This window comes from Peromyscus leucopus, chromosome 9, assembly GCF_004664715.2.
Source record: "Peromyscus leucopus breed LL Stock chromosome 9, UCI_PerLeu_2.1, whole genome shotgun sequence".
Lineage (NCBI taxonomy): Eukaryota > Metazoa > Chordata > Mammalia > Rodentia > Cricetidae > Peromyscus > Peromyscus leucopus.
In genome coordinates this window covers 72,734,777-72,751,968 of record NC_051070.1, presented here as the reverse complement: position 1 = coordinate 72,751,968, position 17,192 = coordinate 72,734,777, and the positions used below count along the sequence as shown (strand labels likewise).

At 46.7% G+C, this 17,192-nt stretch overlaps 2 protein-coding genes across 9 annotated transcripts; both read left to right on the top strand.

The window, feature by feature from the left end:
- The first annotated feature begins 66 nt into the window (after window positions 1-66).
- Rnase4 (ribonuclease A family member 4) lies at window positions 67-16,984 on the top strand. Of its 4 annotated transcripts, none has more exons than XM_028873525.1 (2): window positions 67-420; window positions 15,842-16,984. In XM_028873525.1, the coding sequence occupies exon 2, from the start codon at window positions 15,859-15,861 to the stop codon at window positions 16,300-16,302; it is 444 nt and encodes a 147-aa protein (XP_028729358.1). In that variant the 5' UTR covers window positions 67-420; window positions 15,842-15,858; the 3' UTR covers window positions 16,303-16,984. The 4 variants fall into 4 exon arrangements, with proteins under 4 accessions (XP_028729358.1, XP_037064468.1, XP_028729359.1 ...); XM_037208573.1 differs by having other exon boundaries at window positions 296-383; XM_028873526.2 differs by lacking the exon at window positions 67-420 and adding an exon at window positions 459-532.
- Window positions 296-10,955, top strand: LOC114696007 (angiogenin). 5 transcript variants are annotated; one of them, XM_037208569.1, is made up of 3 exons: window positions 334-420; window positions 4,134-4,254; window positions 10,337-10,955. In XM_037208569.1, the coding sequence occupies exon 3, from the start codon at window positions 10,354-10,356 to the stop codon at window positions 10,810-10,812; it is 459 nt and encodes a 152-aa protein (XP_037064464.1). In that variant the 5' UTR covers window positions 334-420; window positions 4,134-4,254; window positions 10,337-10,353; the 3' UTR covers window positions 10,813-10,955. The 5 variants fall into 5 exon arrangements, with proteins under 5 accessions (XP_037064466.1, XP_037064464.1, XP_028729356.1 ...); XM_037208570.1 differs by lacking the exons at window positions 334-420; window positions 4,134-4,254 and adding exons at window positions 5,597-5,655; window positions 9,588-9,668; XM_037208571.1 differs by lacking the exon at window positions 4,134-4,254 and having other exon boundaries at window positions 296-383.
- Window positions 16,985-17,192: the final 208 nt, after the last annotated feature.

Here is a 17,192-nt window from a genome sequence, read left to right as displayed (position 1 = left end):
GTTTCTGGGTTCTTAGAGCTCCCCGGGGGGCCTCCCAGAGTCCCTCAGCGTCTCTGTAGCATCAGCGGCTCCTATTCCTCGTGGCGGTCCTCGGGACATCTGCCAGTCTGGTTTCTGCGCAGAACCCCACACTGGTACCCTGCTTGGAGGCTGGGGTCACTTCTTTGGGTTCTGCAAGCAGCGCCCAGCGGGGAGGGGCATCCTTGGAGAAATGGGGTGCGGTTGGTCCCAGCCGCCGAGGCTGGAACGCCCACCCTCCGCTCCTCTGCACCCCGCCCCAAACTGTCTGCGTGGCCAGGCGAAGCCGACCTCACCCATATCCCGGACGAGATTCCGAAGGACATTTCATTTCTACTCTTCGGCATCCCACTAGGAAAACAAGGGTGAGAAACGAAGCCGCCGCCTCCAGTTGCGCGCCAGGTGGGTCCCTCCTCCTGCTCCGCCACGGTTTGGAAGTCCCTTCCAACCGAGGGCGGTGGTGGGGCTCCTGGGAGGAGACGACATCTCGAGTCTGATTGCGGAGCTGAGTGAGGTGAGGCGGGCATCAGCTCTTGCCAGAGTCGGCGATACCCTTTCCAGAGTTCCCTTTCCACAGCTTGGCAGAGTCCAGCGTGGATGGCCACTGTCTAGAGCCCAGGCTCGGAGGGGACCACAAAATCTGCGAAGGGAGGAGTTCCAGGAACCCCGCCCGCGCTTGCTCAGATAAGGAAGAGCTGAGGGTTCCTAGGTTGGTATCAGATCTGTGAAAAAGTCCTGTGAAGGTTGTTTGTGCACGCGGAACTTTAACATTTGAGGACGGGTGTTGTCGTTTTCTATTTCCTGTCTCCCGCCCTTAACTCACCCTTAAGTGGTGTTGTGAAATTTTTGGAGGCAAGCGTCAACAAGCTCCTCCATGCCTTGTTAGTGGGCGGTTGGGATTCTCTTGCTCCGAGACAGCACACCAAACCGTGGCAGTGCAAATATGATGGAACATGTTTGTTCAGGAAGAACCGTAGGAACCATGTCCTTATACTGGGACATCTCCAGGGGGCCAGCATCTTCCCTCTGTGACGGCAGTAATCTTTACAGTTAGTTCATGCATGCCATCGCTGAAAACCTCAGCAGTGTATCTATCGGAACAGCCGCTGGCCGGCTCCCGAGAGCAGCCTCAGCTGCTCAAAGAGCAGCCGCACCACTCAGCGCTGAGCCAGTTTGCTAGTCACAGCGGCGTTAACTCAAGAAACTCTTCGCTAATAAAAGGGGAAGTCAAATGTCCGGGAGATTAATGGAAATAATCAGTGTTGGTTTCCTTTAAATAATTTTCAGTACTACTTTAAAAATTAGTTTTGATTTCTCTAGAAATCATTCCAATGGGATATAAAAGTCGTGTCGCGCATTAGGAAGCTTATGGTCGCAGGAATGTCAAATGTTCCTCGGTCGATTAATGTTCCTTTCTTTGTTCTTCAATTTCCTCACCTGTAAAATGAAGGTCGAGAGATTGTCACAGGCTGCCCCCCCCCCGCCCCGCCCCGTTCTCATCTTGATTTCATGGAGTGGTGGGATATCAGTAACACGATTCGGATAATGTGGAGTCGAACTGTAGTTTAACAGGAGGTGTTTAGAAAAAGTGGACCAGCTATGGCCAGGGTCAGAGCCGAGGTCTGAAAGAGTCATCAGTGAAGCAGCAGTGTCTCCGCTTTGTAGGGATGCAGAGCTCTGCGGGAGCTCTCTCATCCTTCTCTCTGCATCCCGTGGACCTTCTGTGGAGCTCCTCTGGAAGCATTATTACTGCCTCCAATTACAGATTAAAAAGTGTACTGATGCAAGCTGGAGAAACATCTCTTGAGATTTTCCATTGTATCTATGTTTGAGCAGAGAACAATCTCTATAAACAGTTATTCTGAGAAAAACTGGAAGCCAGGACTAGGCCAAAGCCCAGTATGCTGGGAAGTGGATGTTGAATTTGTGTCTTGTTTGGAGATTCAGGGAAGTTGGGAGGACTTTGTTCACATTCTCCCTCAACCACTTGTGTCCCGACTTCCTCAAGCTCTAGTCCTGTGAGCTTTTTTCTCTTTCAGCTGCTACTTCTGCCACTGATTAAGTGTTAAGTTAGCATTGTAAAGGAATTTACACAGTTCGCCCAGCCGTCCACACTTGGTTCTACAATGAGTGCTAAGGACAGAATCAAACATACACTCTATGCAAAGGGAAAATGACCCAACACTAGAATTCTGGGAAGGAGAATTTCATGCCTCATGTGTCCATAGATACTACTGGCTTGGAGAAAGAACGGACAAAAATTCCAGGAAAGGGGAATGCTTTTGGGAGGTTAAAACTTAGGAGCCTGACCTGGAACTAGCTCTATAGACCAACCTGGGCTCACTCACACAGATCCATCTGCCTCTGCCTCCTGAGTCCTGGGATTAAAGGCTTGCACAACCATTGTCTGGTCGGTTAAAACAATGTCTTTTTAAATGAAGACTTTTTAAAATTGCCATTTGTTACATATAAATTAAAATTACCGACAAAGATATAATATTCAGGCCCAGAGATGTTGCTCAGTGGTAGTCTACATAGCATGTGTGAGGCCCTGGGTTTGAGCCCTAGCGACACACACACACTGTTCACTATTCATAGACTATAACTCTTTGCGTCTTAATAAAATACAAAACTTTTAAAAATATCCATTTCTATTTCAATATGTGCCAACGTGGAAGAAAAAAAGAAAAAAAAAAAAAAAGGCCTGGGTTTTCATCAGGGACTTGAGCTGGTTCTAAACCCTCAGAGTTGCCAGGTGAAGGGCCAGTGACTTCAGAGAAGAGGCATGGCCCCTGTGAGTCTTTGGCTGCTCTGCCACACTCTTGCATAGTCCTAAAAAAAGGAAGGCTGCACTCTTTGGGCAAGGTGCTGTGTGAGACTAGTAGATTTTGTGCTGTATGTTATAGTGAATTGTCTGCCTTGTCCCTGTTTACCAAAAAAAGGGCCTCACTGGTTAGAGGAGTTGGCTGATACTTCCCCTGGCGACTGATGAGGCCATCAGGTTTTGCAATAAACTTGGCTGTTCCCTTCTAACAAATGGGTGATTGATGACTCTGGAACTCGGTTCTTCCACATTTGTTTAAAAAGTGATATGGGATTCATTTAAGTAGGCCCCACCACACACAGTGTGTCCACACACAGAGCATTTCGGTGCCCAGTAGGATACCAACAGAGGTCTTACTCACCCTGAAGGTTCTCAGTGCTCTTGCCTCTCTGGACTTTGGAAACCCTTTATATTTGGGCATTTGGCAGAACAAAATTTGCACTGGTCACGTGGGCAGGAAAGTGTGCTTGTGGTCAGAAGTGTGCTTGTGCCTTCCTTTCCAGAGACTCCAGAACCCTCCAGTCACCAATGCAGAGGGAAGGCAGGCCACAAGAGCTGGCTGAGTCAGCTAAGCTCAACCCCACCCTTTCCCTTTCAGTCACAGTGGGGTTAGGAGTGCAGGGGGAGGGGGGAAGGGATGAGGACAAAGGGGAACTCCAAGGAGGGCTGTGCCTCAACAAAGCTGAAGTGTGGAGGCTTGTCCTTTCCAGGTCCCCATGCCACCATCCTTCTCAAGCTGCAGGGCCTTTCCACTGAAGGGCGTCCCTCAGGATGTGCACATTCTGGGCAGCTTCTTTTTGTTTGTTTGGTTGATTGGTTCTTTGAGGCAGGGTGTCTCTGTGTTGCCCTGGCTGTCCTAGAACTAGCTCTCTAGACCAGGCTCACTGAGATTCATCTGCCTCTACCTCCCAAGTGCTGAAATTAAAGGGGTGCGCTTTTTTATAGCAATTAGACTCCTAGAGGTTTTACGCAGTGGTCGGGAACAATAGCTCATTGGCAAAGGCAAATGAGCCAACTTCAGCAGCATTTGCAGGAAGAGCAGAGCTCTCCCAGATCTATTGCAACACCCGGATGGCCTCATCAGTCCCCAGGGCAGTATCAGCCAACCCCTCTAGCCAGATTGCTCTCCTTAGCGATCAAGCTTTACTTAATAACTGCTACCAAATCTTGCATCTCTGAACCTTTCAAGAGAAGCCCAGAGAGTTTCATGGCTCTAGGTCAGTTGATGAGGACTTAGGTGTGAATCACTAAGAATACAGACATGAGTAAGCAAGTCTTCTTCTCTGGAAAGGTTCCACCTAATGGAGAGACAATGAGATTAATTCCCAATGCAGAGTTGACAGCCTGTGTCCTCAGTGCCACCAACCTGAAGTGAAACCAGCTCTATCCCCCCCACACGGTGGGAACTCTAGGTAAGAGCAGTCTTCTCCAAGTGTGCCCTGTCTAGGTGTGAACATGCCTGCAAGTCAGCGCCCCAGGGCTGCCTGTTTGCATCTGTCCTGCCCCAGCTTCTGAGGGTGTTCTGTTCCTGCTACACAGAGGAACAGCCCTGCTGAGGGCGTCTGCGGATGCTGACATGCTGTCTTCTTCCTCCTGCTAGAGCAAGTCAGTCAATGATGCCCATGTTCCTGTGCCCAGACTCAATATCCCCACCAGGGTTCTCATGTGGGGCAGGGTGCTTTGTCCCTCGCCTCTGCCTCTACCCCCTTCATTATCAACCTGTAGGGCAGGGGTTGGGGAGTTTTACTTTTTTGTTTTGTTTTGTTTTGTTTAGAAATTAGTGCAGCTTAAACTACACACAAATATTTACACAGAATGATGGAGCAAAGTCTAGAAATTGACAAAGAGCTAAAATATTGCAATCTTGCCCTCCATAGGGGATAATTGTGTAACAATTCTTTAAATTTTATATACTTATTTATTTCCTGTATGTGGGTATTTTGTCTGCATGTATGTCTGTGTACCAGGCATATGCAATGCCTGGGGAAGCCAGAAGAAGGCATCATTATACATGGTTGTGAACTGCCATGTGGCTGCGGAGAATTGAGCTTGTGTCCATAACCACTGAGTCATCTGCCCAGCCCTGAAGATTAATATGTAACAATTCTAGTGAACTTCCTTACTACCTCCCTGTTTGCTTTCTATGTCAGAAGTCTGACCCCGTGGTTTATCTACTGTGTAGTCTCGGTATTTCCTCATAAGCAGAGCAAAGGTACACAATACTTTCTTCACATAGTTTTGGGGATGGTTAGACAGGTAGACAATTGGTTTTGTAATTGTACTTTAAAGAACAGAAGGTTGGTAGCAGGTTTTGTAATTGTACTCAGGCTTCCAGAGGTGGGGGCACAGCTGCCTCTCTCCTTCCTCTAGACTTCTTCCAAAGAAGTTCTTGAGATTGACCTTAAGATCAGAGATAATGGTTTTGCATCTACCATATGCCATATGAAGAGCGGAACCTCAGTCCTACTGTGAGCAACGGTAAGGACCATACACATGAAAGAGGCGGCTTTGGAACAAAGGCCATACCTAGCAAACATCATCTCTGAGCAAACATCTGATCTACTAGGCGGTCAATATTTGGCCCAGGCATGCCCAGGCAAAAGGTGAATGACTCCTTGTTTGTCCACTGTTTCTGTCCTTGTTTTACATCTCTCTGACAAAGTACGTCCTTAGAAATGCTCTCCCCAACCCCCTCTCATGAGCCCTCTATATAACCAGACTGAGAGGAGCCTCTAGCTTCACACTGCTGGACCTGGTCTCCAGGAGCAAACAGCCAGACTCCACTCCAGTGGGAGGAAAGCTGGCCAGCTTTGGTAAGACTCTTCCTCCTGGGTACTCGACTACTCTATTTATAGTCATTTATCTATTTTAATGAAACCAATCATCCCTCCTTAGGACTTCTGGACCCAAGCTCAGGCATTAAAAAGAAAATGAGTCAGAGCCTAATTAAAATGAAAGCAGGTTTCTTTGGGGATATTTGTACCTGGGTGAAGATAAGTGAATGGAATTGAGAGCAGTTGACAGAGGTGTAGGAGGGATTCCTCAGTTGTGATAAATTTCCAAAAGGCTTGGGAAACCCTTTGCCCAAGGGCATCTGACCTGTCCCGTTCCCTCCATAACAAGCATATGGCTTGGCAGGAATAAAAAGAAAAACCCCAAACCAGGAAATATGCTTTCAGCACTGTTTCCTACTCATTTTTTTCCTTTACAAAAATGAAGGATGCTCTTTAAAAACAAAGTGGAATGTGTCCCAAGATCCAAAGATGGTAGCTTGGGGGAAGGAAGGAGGAAAGATTGGAAGGAAGACTAGGCATCTGGTGTTAGGCTTCCCTCTGGGAGTGTTGCTGGAGATACACAAGTCAGTGAGGGTGCAGCTAGGAAAGGTTGCCCCCGGACTGTCAACACTGCTGCAGCTCTTGGGTACAAAGCGCTGCCAATGGGGAGAAGCAGGGAACATGGGTTCTTGTGAGGACTGTGAGATTAGTTTAAGAACGGATAGAATGAGTCTAGAGAAGAGTGGGAACGGGTTCTCCTGTCAGAAACCTGAATGACCGTCATGTGCTGTGGATGGGACTAAGTTCAGCACCTTTGGCCTTGGCAGATTTACACCTGCACCCCAAATAATCTAGCCGTCACTTGTTTTCTCACTATTATACTTCACCTGGATTTGGGGGAAATTTTACTGTGTTAACGAGAGAGTCACAAGAGTGGACAGTAGACATTGGTGGTGATGGTGTGCTGCTGCGATTCGGTTTTTTTGGATCTTTCAGAGAAATGAAGTTATAATAAACCCGAGAACTGCGTTAGGTGAGTTAGTAAAAATTAATGTGCAGTTTCTGCAAATTAGAAATAAGAAACCTCTTTACCTGGCCACATAGACGTGAGTGCTTTCTAAGTCTAAAAAGCAAGGGTCTTTTTTGGAGGCAAAGACTCCCCCCCAGTGTTAGTCTACTCATGATATTTGGGCTTGGCTTACACAGACAACCTTCATGGAAGATGTGTTTCAGCTGACTGGGTCAAGGTTGTCCCATCACCTCTTCCTTCAGTGGGTGTCTTGTACCATCAACTAACTTTATATGCATTTGTTCCATAATTCCAACGCTGCTGAATTGTGATAAAGGATCTGTTAGCCTAGTGAGAACCATAGACTCCTGGACTTTCAAAGCTAGAATCCCTCATGTAAAACATAGGCCTGGAGAGGAAAAGGAAGTCAATCACCAGGGGGATTATTGAGAGTCTGCTGTGAAGCCAGCACTATGATTCAGGGTAAAGAATACTAAAGAATTCAAGGTAAAGATACTGCTCAAATGTAGATTATACAGCATCAGGTAATATGGGTGGGTAAATGGTTGTTTGCCCAAGATCACATGAGTAATGAATGGTGTGCTTGGAAACAGAGGCCATGAAATCTGATACCCAGGAAATATCTGCTTTGTGATCTCCCTAGTGCTTGGATCCTCCACCATATGGCTCTTGCTTTGGTGTCCTAACTACCTAAAGCCTGGCAAGTTTGCTTGCCAGTTCACATTTCCCACAACCTGTACTCCTTCCTACAAGGGTTTAAGTACAGGTTGACCTCCACAAAGGTCAACTGTCCTCCTACCAAATGGCAACATCCTAGCCACTGCTGCCACCTGCTGACTCTTTCAGGTATTACCAGCTCTTGTTATTTTGTGTGTGCTTAGGTTGGCATGGAGCTCACAGGGTAGCCAGGGTAGCCCCTGACTTGCATCAGCCCTCCTTGCCCGTTTTATAATTGAACGCACGCATACACTCTTCCTAATTTCTGAAGAGATATCACTCCCGGGAAAGTTAACCCCAAGACAAACGTGAAGAGCTCAGCAAGCGGGTTTCCAGCAGCTGGGTTTCTCTCTGCCAGGCGGCTCTGCTAGAGCAGCCGCTGCACGTGAATGCTGGATATTCTTCAGGGGGGCTGTCCCTTCTACACTCGGGCACCATCTTTTCTCAATAAACAACAAAACACCTCGAGTTTGATTCTGTTACAGATTATCATCTGCATGCTTAAGGGAAGCTTGTTATTTCAGGACTGTGAAATCACAAAAAGTTGGTGTTCTTTAGCCATGTACCGAGATGGTCTACAGTTATCATGAAACAGACAGGGTGGGTTAGCGTCAGAGGCTAATTAGGAAGACAGCACATTTCCTTCTCCATCACCTGTCTCCCACATGCTCAGTAAGGTCTTAGACCCCCGAAAACCTCCGAGATGCCTGCCACCATCCTGACCCTGCACTGAGGAGCAGACTACATACAGGCTGAGTGCCAGGACCTCGCCTTTCTTAGACACACACACACACACACACACACACACACACACACACACACACACACACACGAGGTAAAAGTAAAACTGTTCAGACTTACACATGAGAGAAACCAAAAATACAATTAATGATTTACTTAATGCAGCTGAAAATGTACTACACTTTAGGGAAAAGAAAGAAAAAAATTTTTACCTGGGGCTGATCTTCCCTTTCAGTAACATATCTTCAGGCTGAAAGATGCAACGTTCTTGGTATTTGTTTACAGACAAGGTCTCATGTATCCCAAGCTGCCCTTGAGCTGGCTATAGAACCAAGATGAACTTGAACTTCCGATTCTCCTACCTCCATTTCTCCAGAAATACCTTAACTGAGCCTGGTGGTTCTTAATCAAGAGTTTGAGGTCAGCCTGGGCTACAGAGCAAGACCCTGTATACAAAAAAAATATTCAAAACTTAAAAGTTGATTGTTGTTGTTGTTAAATGTGGGGGCATTTGTATATTGGGGTATAGGCCTATATGGGTTTTGTAGTGAGGCGCATATTTAGATATATGTTCCTCAGAAGCCATCTACCATGTTTTCTAGGACCCAAAACTCATCAGTTACTGGGCTGGGTAGTAGGGGATCCTTATATTTTCTCCTTCACAGCATGTCCTCAAGCCCACCTTTTTCTTACTGAACAATTTTCTCCTTATAGAGCTTTAAAAAAATTATTATTATTATTATTATTATTATTATTATTATTATTATTATTATTATTTTAAGTGTATGCATGCGTGTCTGTGGACAGGTATGTGTAAGAGAGTGTAGGTGTCCACACAGGCCCGAAGCATTAGATCCCCTGGAGTGGGGTTGAAAGTAGATGTGAGCTGCTGCTCAGTGTGAGTGTTGGGACCCGAACTCAGGTCCTCTGCAAGAGCAGTATGTGCTTTTAACTGCCAAGCCATCTCTGCAGACCCACTATGAGGAGGGCTGTTAGGTTTTGGGGTGATCTTTACATTTTTCTCCAAAGACCTAAGGGTATTATCAGACACTGCTCACCACAGACAACCTAATGCCTCTTGATTCTCTGAATTCCAAATTTCATGAGAAATAACATCTTTTCAAAGCCCACAAGGGGGTCAAGCTCCAGAAGAGGTACCTTTGGCCCTAAGGTGTGTGGTCTGTGATGGACACATGTGGTGCCAGGTGAACTGAGAGGCTCTCGAAGATGAAGGCAGTGGTCTTCGCTCTGTCCTTTCCAGAGAGATCTTCTAGCATATTGTAAGTCCTTTGGCTTCATGAAGAGATCTCAGTTTCCTTTTGTCATGGTTTGTTTTACCACACTGGAAGATCTTATGCCTGTGTTGACCACATTACAAACCCAGGGCAGACTAGAAACTGTTCTCCCGAGTCGTCCAAGGTCTTCTGAAGAGACTGAGGAACAAGCCGGAATTCCCCCGTTCACTCCTAAGCTTCTCTTCCAGGTCCACTGCTCCATTCTTCCTGTGCACTGAATGGCAACTCTGCCCTCTGGGAGAAGCAGACCTGCCCCCCTTCACACCAGGGTGACTTCCTCTCAACAGCTTTCCTCATTGGTGTGGAACTGAGAGACCCGAGTGCCCGGAACCCCATCTCTGTAGCCTTGGGGGATCGGCTGACCCTGTGCTCATGGTCCCTGGATGTCATTCCTCATGGCTCTCAGCTCCTGTGTTAGCACCTGTCTCACCTCAGGAGGCCCCATTGCTTCCCCTGGATGCCACATCTCTATTCCGTTCTTCTCTGTCTTTCCCAAAGGGAGTCTTCTATGTTGCCCAAGCCTGTGTGGAACTCCAGGGCTTGAGCAATCCTCCTGCCTCAGTTTCCTAAGTAGCTGGGACTTACAGACACACACCGCTGCCCCTGTCCTTGGTATATCTTAAAGGTCTTTGTGTCCCAGGATCTAGCACAGTTCCTGGGCCCAACAGGGAGTTGAGTAGTAGTTATCAAGTTAAGGAATAAGTGACTAAGAACATAACTAGTTTTTAACTGTGCTATGGCCGATGGTGATCCTGAAAGACAGAGGAAGATGACTGGGTCCTGCAGTCCATTAGGAAGGCCCAAGCAGAGGATGAGTTAGATGACTGAGGACGACTGATTTATAATGTCCTATCAGAGGAAAAAGTCCTCACACTTCTATCCTAAGTTAGAATGTGGTTCCAAGAGCCTACCATTCCTCCTTTTTTGTTTTTGGCAGGAATCTCTATTGGAACGATGACCATGAGTCTGGGCCCCTTGTTGTTGGTCTTTGTGCTGGGTCTCATTGTGACCCCATCAACTCTGGCTCAAAATGACGCCAGGTATATCAAATTCCTGAAACAGCACTATGATGCCAATCCAAAGGGCCGGGACGACAGATACTGTGGTAGTATGATGAGAAAACGAGACCTCACCTCTCCCTGCAAAGATCGCAACACCTTTATTCATGGCAACAAGGACAGCATCAAGGCTGTCTGTGGAGAAAACGGAAACCCTTACGAAAATAACTTAAGAATAAGCATCTCTGAATTCCAGGTCACCACTTGCAGGCATACAGGAGGGTCTTCCGGGCGTCGGTGCCGGTACCGAGCCTCCAGAGATTTCAGACGCATTGTTATTGCCTGTGAAAATGGCTTGCCTGTCCACTTTGATGAGTCTGTCATCAGTCCAAAGCAGGCAGGCCCCTGGCACTGAGTTGGCTCTGCTTTTTTTAAATCCCATCTTAACCCAGAACAATGATGGCAACTTTCACTGTCAATGGCCAGAAAATGAAGTATCTGAAACTTAGGTCTCAGATTTATGATGCACATAAATAAAGATGTCTCTAAAGCCATTAACAATCCGTCTGGAAGAATCACTAGTTCCTAGATAATTTACCTTTTCGTATATTTTCTACTCAGCTGCTCCCTGGGGGGAGGGGCAAGAGCAGAGATGTTCTTCCTTACCTGTCAGTCAGTGGGACTGTGGACTTCATCTTTATGTGGTGGTGAGGATGATAACTGATTTACAGATGGGACAGATGAGAATTTTTGAAAGAGTCAAGCAATAGGTCACCAAAGGAGCCTTTAGAGAAAGGAGCTACAGTTAAATGCTGGCACACCAAAGATATCCTCCCCCTCCACTCCTCCTTTCTCTTACACACAGCACACAAACCAGCAGAGATGTGAGCACTGGGGGGCAGACACAGCTTCATGCTGCCCATCCTCAGCAACTTAATGAGTTCCATTCATTTCTTTAAGGACCTCAACTCTGGCCAAAGCAGATTCATGGTTTCACACACAGAAAAGAATTTCAAGACTAGCCTGTATGAAGCAGAGTTGGGGATTTTTATCAAGGATAATTTTAACATAGACTATCAACATAAAGGTTGTGAGAGAGGCACTCAGAAAGTGAGACATCCCAAATGTGGGTATGGGCTTCCCAACCGAGAGTCTTGGATTAGTCCTATGTACAATTTGGGTGCCTCTCAAGTCACTTCTTAAAAGGATGCTAGGACATCTCCCCTTTTCTCTTTTAAAAAAAAAATGACTTATTTTATTTTATGTGTATTTTCTTTTAATATATGTGTTTGTGCCTGTATGTATGTATGTGCACCACATGTGTGCCTGGTGCCCAGGGAGGTCAGAAGAGTTGCTGGATACCTTGGAGCTGGAGTTATTGATGGTCGTTGTGAGTGCTGGGATCCCAACCCAGGTCCTGGCGAGAACAGCCAGTTCTTAACTGCTGATCCAGCCACTCTAGCCCCTTTTCTCTATCTTTTGATAAGTGGGGTCATAAGGTGACTCAGAAGATGCCCTGAATGGAATTCCCATCTGAAAAGGTAGAGTCAGGAACCACCAGGGGCACACCCGATTTAGCACACATTCTTTCCTTGGAAATAAGGTTTCCTCTTGGATTCTTGGGAAGTGTGGGTTCACAGCTGGCGAGGGAGGTAGACCTTGAGCAGTTTTGACTTGTGATGAAATACGTGCTTCCCAGACTGCAGAGTCGGGACTGCGTTCCCTTCTCATGGCCCATCCAATTTCCCCTTTTATCCGTTGAGTGTCTGCCTCTTGTCCTAAGGAATGGTTTTATTGTTGATGGTAAGGGAATACTCCAAAGACATTGCTTTGTCACCGTTAATTTATTTAAAATTTAAAAACTTGGCTACTTTATATACTTTTTATCATTAATCTTTTATTTATTGAGTGATGTTGCACAACTGTGGGGTCCTGAGGAAGTTATAGAAATATTCCCAGCTTATTTTGCATTCTTCAGCCAAATTTGTCTTCAAGTGTGAAATGCCTCCTGGGGGATGCGGTTGGTACACTGGCCCGCCTACAGGTTCTGTAGGTGGTGTCTTGCTAGGGAAGACGTATGAACACATACCTAAATGTTGTATTTAGAAAACAGTTGCTAATAAATGAAAACCACCATTTGGGCTGTCCTGTGGATGTCTGAATATCAGGGCTGCAGTTTTATCTAACATGTCTCTGATTGCTGTCGTTGCCCTAAACTGGGCCCAAAGTCCCACTTTTACAGTCCTCATGCTGTGGGCTAGTACTTGAGTGAGCCCAGCCTTCCTGACAGTATTCAAATTTGGGGAGTCAGCTGCTGATGCTCAGCACCAGGAATCACCACCATCTCTTCAGAAAACAAGAGGAAGTTTTCCAATGTCTCTCATTAGAAAAGTTACCTTGAAAAATAAAATTTCAAAGGCCAGTGATGTCATTCATTGAGGAAAGGTGCTTGCCACTGAGATGGATGACCCAGTTTATTCAGTGACTCACATGGTAGAAGGAGTTATCCTATTCCTGCAACAACCAAACAACAATAACAACAAAAATCACATGACCGGATGGGTCTCTCTCACCCGTTGATGGAGAAGCAGTCGAACACAGTCTTGGTGTGTTTGAACTGAGTCTATTGCTCTATCATAATGCAAAGCTATTTAGAGTGAAATGTCAACTTACAGGGAAGGCATTGTGTCTCAATAAGCCATTTGAGAAACAGAAGACAGAATCATAATTCCCCTCTGCCTGACATGGTGTTAGCAGAATGTGCTGTTCCCTCTTTTGGGTGCCCTTGATTAAAAAAAGAACTTAGAAACAGACTCAGAAGGAAGCTTGAGAACATTTTATTGAGTTTAAAAAAAATAATGGAGGGCAAGCTGTAAACCTTGGCAGCTACCAGAGGAAGAAGATGGAGAAGAGGAAGACAAAAAGAATATCTTTTGAGTTAGGGTCTAGGAAAGCAGCCATGTCCAGCAGTGGAGTTCAGCAAGCAGCACAAGGTAGGGGTGGAGGCAGAGGGTTAGGGGAAGAGTAAGAAAGCCCAGAGTTCTAGGAAGGCATGGTTAGCAATCTGGCCAGTATCTGAAAGAAAGGGATAGAATGGACAACAAAGAAAACACGGCTTTCTGAGTAATCCAGAAGAGTTAGCAGGCTGCAGGCTAGCGGCTCGGTAAGTGGTTGTGCTGAGGGATGGACTTCTGGGAAGGTTAACTGCACTAGCTCATTAAAGGAATAATCGCCCATCCCTCTCCTTAGTGTGCTTTTAGATCATCAGTCTTTCTGAGGGTTGGTTTCTTGGCCAGGTGATTGACAAGTAGAGCTGGATTAACCCCTAAGGAGGAGAAAATAGTAGGTTATGTTCTAATCTTTGGAGTGGAACAGAATATCACGTAACCACCCAGGGCAGATATTCCACTCTTGACCAGGAAGCCCACAGAGTGCTCAGCTGATGCTCACCTGTCTAGTGTTACCAGAGAAACAGGAGGTAGGCCCCAAACCAAACATGAGGGAGGGCCCAACCTCAAGTCCCTCAAGGCCACTAATAACTGTGGTAATGCTGTCTCAAATCTGTAGCTGGGGGCACAGAAGTAGGGCATAGACGTGGCTGTGAAATTGGGGGGAGTGTTAAAGAGTAATACTTGCATTTGGTACTGGTAATTATCACTTACCAAAGCATAGGCTTCAGGTAGGATGAAGTACACATGACCATAAGTCATTTCAGCCATGTGCGGGATCTGCCATCCTGGAGCCGCATCTTTGAAGAGAAGGACAATGGTATCTCTGTACTCAAACCAGCTCTGAGGAAGGCAGCTCTTGGGCTGTGCTTGCATTGTTAAGTCTGCTTAATCTTAAACAACTGTCCTGTTACTTTGAGGTGTCCACTTCTCTTGCATCAGGGATGGTTTTTATTTGCTCTTGTCAATGTGCCTGGGAGTCAATCTGAGGGCTGACCGCCAGAGGGCAGCATCTGATAGCCATTCCTTAAACCATTCTTGATGAAAAGTACTGGCCATGTCTTTATGGTCCTGTTTTGTTTGTTTAAATAATGTTTTTTATTAATTCTTTGAGAATTTCATAGAATGTATTTTGATCTTATTCACTGTCCTCTCCCAGCTCTTCCCAGATCTACCCCCCTCATCCCACCCACCCAGCTTCATAGCCTCCTTTTTTTATTTTTTAAACCCATTGAGTCCAGTTTGTTCTGCCAAAATCCTCTTGGGTGCGGACTATCCTCTGGAGCGATCAACGTACCAGGAGTCACACATCCTTAAAGAAAACTGACTCTTCTTCTCTAAGCCGATATCACTTGCCAATGGCTCCTGACTTAGGGGTGAGACTTCATGCCTACCTCTCCCCTCCAGGTTGGGATTTTGTCTGGCTTGAGTCTGCATAGGTCTTGTGCATGCTGTCTAAACAGCTGTGAGTTCATATGTTCAAGTCGCCTGTTGTGCCCAGAAAACACTGCTTCACTGCAGTCACCCCTTGCCTTTCAATCTCTTCCCTCCCTCCCAATGATCCCTGAGCTTTGGGAGGAAGGGGGTATTTGGTTTTTTTTTTTTTTTTTTTTTTTTTTTTTTTTTTTTGGTTTTTCGAGACAGGGTTTCTCTGTGTAGCTTTGCACCTTTCCTGGAACTCACTTGGTAGTCCAGGCTGGCCTCGAACTCACAGAGATCCGCCTGGCTCTGCCTCCTGAGTGCTGGGATTAAAGGCATGCACCACCACCGCCCAGCTTGGTTTGGTTTTTTGAGACAGAGTTTCTCTGTGTAACAGCCCTGGTTATCCCGGAATTCACTCTGTAGACTAGGCCTGCCTCGAACTCACAGAGACGAGTATTTGTTTTTAACAGAGGTGTAAAGCGTTTCCCCCAAACACCCCTGGAACATGTGTTCATTTACTCCACTAACAAAATAGTCACAGGAGAGGAAAGGCAAGACGGAAGTCTGTTCTACTTTATCTTTCTCATTTCCTAGACACAGGGCATTCAAATCGGCAACAGGTAGACTTGCTTGAACTCCAGTCTGTCTACACCTTTGGGAATGGAAATTTCTGGGACACCCAACACTCCCTAATGATCCTACTAGCTAATGCTCTTACAAACCTCAAACTCCAGCTCTTTGCAGATTTACCTTTCCTTGTATTACACTCCTGTCACACAGGCCTGGATAACTAAACTAACCACCCAGTCAGTTCTGCCCTGGCTTCCTCTGGTGGCTGGCTATACCACGTGTCATTTAGTAAAGAGAATGGGTCGTTTCTCAGGGAGGCCCATGTTGCTAAACTATTCATTCTCAGAGAAAAGGGTGGACAAGGTGGGAGCAGGAAAAAGCGAGCAGATCATAAGGGGAAGGAAGGGGGAAGGGAAGAGTCTCCTGAGACTTCACTCTGCCGTTCTGAGACCATCTCCAGTGCCCAGTCCTTACCCTTTCCTCCTCTTCTTGCTTCCTTCTCAGGCCCTTCCTAGGTGGTGATGGCTCTGCAGAGGACCCGGACTTGGCTTCTGCTCTTGGTGCTGACCCTGCTGGGGTTAGGGCTTGTGCAGCCCTCCTCTGGCCAAGATCGAATGTACCAGAGGTTCCTGAGACAGCATGTTGCCCCCCAGGACACGGGTGGCGATGACAGGTACTGCAACGTGATGATGCAGAGAAGGAAGATGACCGCTCCTCAGTGCAAGCGCTTCAACACCTTCATCCACGAAGACATCTGGAACATCCGCGGCATCTGCAGCACCGCCAATATCCAGTGCAAGAACGGCAATATGAACTGTCACGAGGGCGTGGTGAAGGTCACCGACTGCAGGGAGACAGGGGGCTCTCGGGCTCCCAACTGCAGATACAGGGCCAGGGCCAGCACCAGGCGGGTGGTCATAGCCTGTGAGGGTAACCCAGAGGTCCCGGTGCACTTTGACAGATAGAGGTCATCCCGCAGCTGCTGCAGCAGGTCACCAACCGGTGATTGACCTCGGAGTCAGTGAGAGTCGTGATGAGGGATGTATTGAAAGGCCTCAAGCTTTGTTCCCATTGCCCATGTCGTATACCCACAGATACCCACTGTAACCCATTGCATGAAGTGCAGCACATCCAAGAGAGGAAGAAAACCTCCCCTGACAGCTTGCTTCTCCCAGATTCTATCCTGAGGAACGTACCCGAGACAAGTATTGAGATAGTATTTCAACTGTTACAAAGTGCCTTTTTTGTCCCTGATGTTTCATTCCAATGCCCTCACCCCTCCCTTGATGCCAAAACCGTTACTGTGCTCAGAAGTTTAGAGTTAAGGGATTTGAAGCCCATGAGAACAGTGGAAGATCTCAGACAAAAATCCAGCTGAACTGGCTACTCACCCAGGGCTCCCCCTTCTTCACTATGTATGTGTCCTGCCATTCCTAAATGTCCTCCTTAGGGAAACCTTTAAGAACTTGGAAATAACATGCTGGCACAATGAAAGATATGAGTTACTTGGTATTATTATAGCATGTGGCTACTAAGGTTTTTAAAATGCTGTGTCAAAAATGTAGTAGATCACCCGGATTTTTTTACCCCTCCCCTTAACTGACAGATTTCCCGCGTGTTCATCATAATAAAGAGCTGTCTGTGGAACCCACTGTGTCATGGATTTGTGTTCCCTGCTCTCTTTCAGTGACCCTCCAGTCTGTGAACACTCCTGCCCCTGAGTGTCCCTATCCACCTGGTCACAGACAAATACTCATCAGATCCATTACAACAGAGAAACTTTGTCTCCTTCACGGCACAGAACGTGATCCCACTCAAGACGAGACCTGGAACAAGAACCTGGAGGCAGCCTTGC